General features: G+C 40.3%; 1 protein-coding gene across 1 annotated transcript; it reads left to right on the top strand.

Moving 5' to 3' along the window:
• Positions 1-312: 312 nt before the first annotated feature.
• On the top strand, positions 313-4,873 carry LOC110500290 (serine/threonine-protein kinase pim-3). The gene is made up of 6 exons (XM_021577589.3): positions 313-1,033; positions 1,344-1,453; positions 1,600-1,650; positions 1,766-2,129; positions 3,022-3,198; positions 3,385-4,873. The coding sequence occupies exons 1-6, from the start codon at positions 952-954 to the stop codon at positions 3,579-3,581; spliced, it is 981 nt and encodes a 326-aa protein (XP_021433264.1). The 5' UTR covers positions 313-951; the 3' UTR covers positions 3,582-4,873.
• The last annotated feature ends 1,057 nt before the right edge of the window (positions 4,874-5,930 follow it).

The following is a 5,930-nucleotide window of genomic DNA, read 5'->3' as shown; positions in this document are numbered from 1 at the left end:
TGAATCGCGAAAATGTGCATCCCGTTTCAGTAACGTATTTGGTCCCATTCGCCTGGGTAAAACTGCATGACTTTTGATCACATGGTTGTTGTAAAGTCCATGTAGTCGCATGTTGGACAACTTTTATCCCCATTGTGAAACACTTTGAAAGGCGGCGATCCACTCGAACGCTCAGTGTTTCCCAGAGGAAGTGGCGTCTCGGAATTCGCACGTGGCGTGCGCGCAAATCACCTCTTTATGATAATGAGCATTTGATTGGTCCAAATCGAAAACATGGTAAATATATATACCATCTTATTGGTTGAGTTCTCCAGTTCTCTTGTAAACACAGCGCAAAACCTCCAGACAAGAGATCCTTGGGCGTCTCGTACTATGAGAAAGTAGTTCGTGTATACATATCCTTATATCAGATAAATTACACAATGTTTATTTTTTTAATATATATATTGTATGAATCATCATATTAAATATCTACATTTCAATTAATTATTGCCGGATATTAAAACAAATTCCAGTAAAATACCGAGTAGTCTTTCGGGGCGGAGGGATATAACCATCCTCCACTCGTCCAAAAATATTGGCGTTATAGAAAAGGTAGGGAAAGACCGTGCCAGAGCTCAAATCCGTTCCGTGATATCAACACAGTCCCTTGGATTTCTTACAAACTTCTTCGATTGCAGTTAACAGCTCTGCAAGTGTCCTTTCTTCAGTACTTCAAGAAAACTGTAATCTTCCAAGTGCAGAAATCAAGATACAGGATTCTCTTTGTACGCGGCGTTTATAATCTGGAAAAGATAGAGGCGGCATTGTATGAGTCACGGCGACGGGCGGGTGGGGTTGGCACACTGGAGTTATTAGCTAGCGTTAGCCTTTTCAATCATATTTCTATAGGATTGGATCGGGATCTACCTTTTCAGATAAACAAGGATTTCGTCTGTCTTCCGTTTGAATATGTTGCTGTCAAAGTTTGGCTCATTCTCACACATTTGCAACCCCTCGAGCATGGACCCGGTGAAAATACAGCTCCAGCCAGGTATGATTCGAACCCGCTGTCATTCTTCGTACATTGCCAGAAATACTGTTGCACTGTTTAGTGAAGTAGCTTTATATTGCAATCATTAATGCGTCCAATAGTTAGTAAAATACAATTATTTAATTAACTCTAAAATCCTGTGCGTTGAATTATTTAAATGGCTTCGTGCGGTGGATATGCACGCCAACGGTGATTTATTAACAAACATAGCTAATATTAGTTAGTAACTTGTCTGGAAAGTCTAGTCAACGGCTGCGACTCGAGTGGCTATCGTTTATTCTTATCTGCTCTCAATTTGATGTTTCTTCAGTTAAAGTGGAAAAGGAACCGTTCGAAAAGGTTTACAAGGTGGGATCCGTGCTCGGCAGCGGTGGCTTCGGCACAGTCTATGCCGGTAGTCGGCTCTCCGATGACGCACCGGTAAGAATAGGAATGCTTTGATCTCGGCACATGGCGCCATCAAGGCATCTATCTCATGGTTATTGACTAATTTAGTTGTTGCTACAATGTATGTCTTCACGTCTGGCTACAATGTATCTAATATGTATTTTTAACCCCGAAATTAGGTCGCAGTTAAACACGTGCAGAAGGAGCGGGTGACCGAATGGGGTACTATTGTAAGTATCACCACTCCGGTTTGTTTTGGTTTTTCACCCATGCTAGTTGTCGTTGTTTGATATTTGAATCGATTCTAGGTCACTCAACTAATTTGTGATTCATATTTTCTTACAGAATGGTGTGATCGTGCCTTTGGAGATTATTTTATTGAAGAAAGTCAGTTCGTCGTTTCGAGGGGTTATACAACTCCTGGATTGGTATGAGCGACCAGACGGCTGGTTGATTGTCATGGAACGACCGGAGCTGGTTAAGGATCTTTTCGATTTCATAACTGAGAAGGGCGCATTGGACGAGGAGACTGCGAAGGGATTTTTCCGTCAGGTTTTGGAGTCTGTCCGCCACTGCTACAGCAGCGGAGTAGTTCACAGAGATATCAAAGATGAAAATCTGCTTGTAGACCTACGCACTGGGGACCTCACGCTTATTGACTTTGGTTCAGGGGCGATTCTCAAGGACACAGTCTATACTGACTTTGACGGTACGCACCCTACCCTTCCTCGGTGCTTTGGCCAGCAGTGGCCCCATTGTATTTTATGGTTTTGTTTTTGAAGGTGCATGATAGTCTGCACTGACCCTTGACTTGCTTTCAGCTATATTTGTTTGACTCCAGCTATTTTTGACTTTTAGGTTTACCCTTATTAGATTTGAAGTCTTTTTGGCTTTAGTATAGATAGCTACTATTATTAGATCATCAGCTGGTCATTTCTCCCCCCCCTGTATTGGCGGGTGTGTCCACACAACGCTGTGACGCAGTGGTTTGTTTTTGGTACCTCATGAAGTGTTTTCCTCAGGTGGTAACGTTATCAGCCATGTTCATTTTGTTGTCCTTATGTAGTTATTTATTACATTATCTCATATTAGTCAATAATATAACACACTAGTGTAGTAAAATAGGTTATTGTTATATGTTGATCATTGCCTGTTATGTTACAAGAAACGCACATTTCAAAGCCTAGGTAATGGCTATTGGGTCAGCTGCCACGTAACATCTGTTTGTTGTGAAACCTGAGCTTGGGCTGATTCATGTCACGTGATAGCTCGCATTGCACTCAAGTTTTTTTTTTTTTTTTGGTATCCAAGTTACTCATGCTGAGTTGTGGAAAAGAAAAGGGCATTATAATGACAGTATAAGTCCTTGTTTGCATGGAATTACACTTGCCTTGTTCAGCCTTTATAGAGACATTATGACTTTTAAAAAAAAATGTATATCAATTTATGTCTTACAAAATCCTACAGTATTGCAATATAGTCCTGTTATTGTCACATGAAATGCCCCAAATAAACTGTTTGATGTTTATTATAGAAGTAAACATCACTATTATAGAAGTAAAACATCACTAATGAGCCTTTCCCCCCTTTTTCTCCTCCAGGTACAAGAGTATATAGCCCGCCAGAGTGGATTCGCTTCCATAGATACCACGGGCGCTCGGCTACGATGTGGTCGCTAGGGGTGCTTCTGTATGACATGGTCTGTGGAGACATCCCCTTTGAGCAAGATGAGGAAATCCTCCAGGGGAGACTGTACTTCAGGAGGAGAGTGTCTAATGGTGTGTACTACCTCCAATATACAATCTACAATAATTCACAAATTTCTAATCTTAAAACATATTTCTAAACACTCATTTCTTTTTTATTTTCTTGTGTGTTCCTATACACCTCTATCTCCCTCTTGAGATTCTCCCACAAAATAAAATACTCATTCATGTTTTCCCCTTTCCTCTCCCTCCTTCCAGAGTGCCAGCAGCTGATCAAGTGGTGCCTGTCGTTACGGCCCTCAGATAGGCCTACTCTGGAACAGATCCTGGACCACCCTTGGATGCGCTTGGCTGGGGAAGTGTCGATATCCTCCAAGACGGAGGATGGGGACATCCGGCTGAGGACCATCAACACGGACATATCTAGCACAAGCTCCAGCAAGGAGAGCCTATGAAAGAGGGGATGAGAGGAAATAATGGACATGTTAACTGTACTTAAAGGGCTCTTATGCCCCACCATGGCTTGGGCAGGCAGAAAACATTTTTTTTTTGTATGGAATTATTATAATTTATTACAGTTTGTTCTTCCTTTTGATCTTTTATTTTTATACCTCATTAATTGTTTCCTAATGTGGGACATTTGCTGTTTGGGGCGGTCTTTACCAGTGACTATTTATTTTGTACTTTTATTATTTTCTAATTTGTTATAACGGTGGGTTTATGCATCTGGTTTAAAGCCCCCTATTCAGACCGACATGGCTGCTCTCATAGAGCTAGGAGAATACTTTATTTTTAAACATTTTGATTTGTAGTGCCTTTTTGAAAGCTGCTTCTCGGGGCTTTTGTCATAATTTTTGTTTCGTTATAACCCTTTCCGGCTGGTTTGTTTGTACGTATCCCACCCTGTCATGATGGAGATGAGTTGTCTTCTTCCATAACAGTGTGGTAAACTACACCACCCAGCATGCTTAGGGATCATAGGAGGGGGGGGGGGATGTGTTGACCATGGAATGCTTGAAACAACTCACTCACACTGCACCCCCTTACTAAGCTGCTCAATCATACTATAGCCTCAGTCATTTGTATTTCTCAAAATTGAATCCTTTCATTTCTGAATGTGTATTAAAACTACATATCTGTGTGTTTAGCCCCTTGGAAATGTATTTTATTTAAATGTATTGCCTTTCCCCCATCTCGTAGCTGGCACTATCACCTGCCCTGAACTGGTGTATCCATGGCTTAAGTGTGAAATGCACAATCAATGCAATATTCATGGGCTATTTTTCAATACAAATATTGTGCAGGTTTTTTTTTCTTCCTATGCTTTTAATTTCTTCAGAACATGTAGACGTTCCACACTCTTGAAGCTTATTTATTTATTGTCGATGTTTAAGAGTGAGAAATCCCAGAGTTTACATATCTTTACATAGCCTTTTGTTTTGCATTCCTGTAATTTTCTTTTACGCAATTTGTTTCGATTGTGGATGGATGCACTTAAGTTGTCTGAAGGGAATAAAACAAGGATTACATTTGGAAGAGCTATGAATGTTATTTAACTTAAAAAATATATATATTATAGTCCTTTCTGTGGTAATGTTGGGTTGAATAGGGCTATTCTAGTTAGTGACTGATGTGGCTTGCCTAGTGTTAGATATTCTCTTTCAGTTTAGCTGTATGACATGAATGATAGAGATCTGGATATATTTTTTTTATACAAACTTTTCAATTAAATATTTTTGTACATAAATCATGCTTGTTGTCATCTTGACCTACTGGTAAAACTTCCTCAGTCATTGAAACCCTATAAACCAAATAAGGGAGTTTGCATATATACAGTAATACTAGTGATCAAAATGGTTATTACAGCTCCTCTAAAGATGGCTCAATTTACACATTGAGTAAGCATTCCCACACACACTACAGGTAGACGGAATTCATTGCACACTAAGAGTTAAAGTATTGTTCATAAATTTGACCGCTTCAGTTAGACATGACAGAATCAATTAAAATAATGACTACCAAACATTTTCCTCAATTTCATCAGGCATGGACTTAAGGTGTCAAGCATTCCACAGGGATGCTGGCCCATGTTTGTATTTCTATTTATTAAGGATCCCCAGCAGCTACTCTCCTGAGGTTACATACAGTTCATAACACCTTACCCAACACATTCAGTGTGTTCCCTCAGGTCACCACTCCACCACCACATATTTACAATACAACGTCCATGTGCACGTCTGTGCCTGTGTGTGTCTTTTCTCAGTCCCCGCTGTTCCATAAGGTGTATTTTTATCTGTTTTTTAAATGTGATTCTACTGCTTACATCAGTTACCTGATGTGGAATAGAGTTCCATGTAGCCATGGCTCTATGAAGTACTGTGCACCTCCAATAGTCTGTTGACTCCAATGCTTCCCACAGTTGTGTAAAGGTGGCTGGATGTTCTTTGGGTGGTTGCCATTCTTGATACACACAGTTGTTGAGCGTGAAAAACCCAGCAGCGTTGCAGTTCTTGACACAAACTAGTACACAAAGCACCTCCTACTATACCCCGTTCGAAGGCACTTAAATCTTTTGTCTTGTCCATTCACCCTCTGAATGGCACACATACACAATCCATGTCTCAATTGTCTCAAGGCTTAACAATCCTTCTTTAACCTGTCTCCTCCCCTTCATCTACACTGATTGAAGTGGATTTAATAAGTGACATCAATAAGGGATCATAGCTTTCACCTGGATTCACCTGGTCAGTCATGGAAATATGTCATGGTGTTCGTAAAATATTTTGTATACTAAGTGTATGTGA

This window comes from Oncorhynchus mykiss, chromosome 21, assembly GCF_057628025.1.
Source record: "Oncorhynchus mykiss isolate SJ-2025 chromosome 21, ASM5762802v1, whole genome shotgun sequence".
NCBI lineage: Eukaryota > Metazoa > Chordata > Actinopteri > Salmoniformes > Salmonidae > Oncorhynchus > Oncorhynchus mykiss.
The sequence above is the reverse complement of the archived record's forward strand: the minus strand, read 5'-3'. Positions and strand labels throughout refer to the sequence as shown.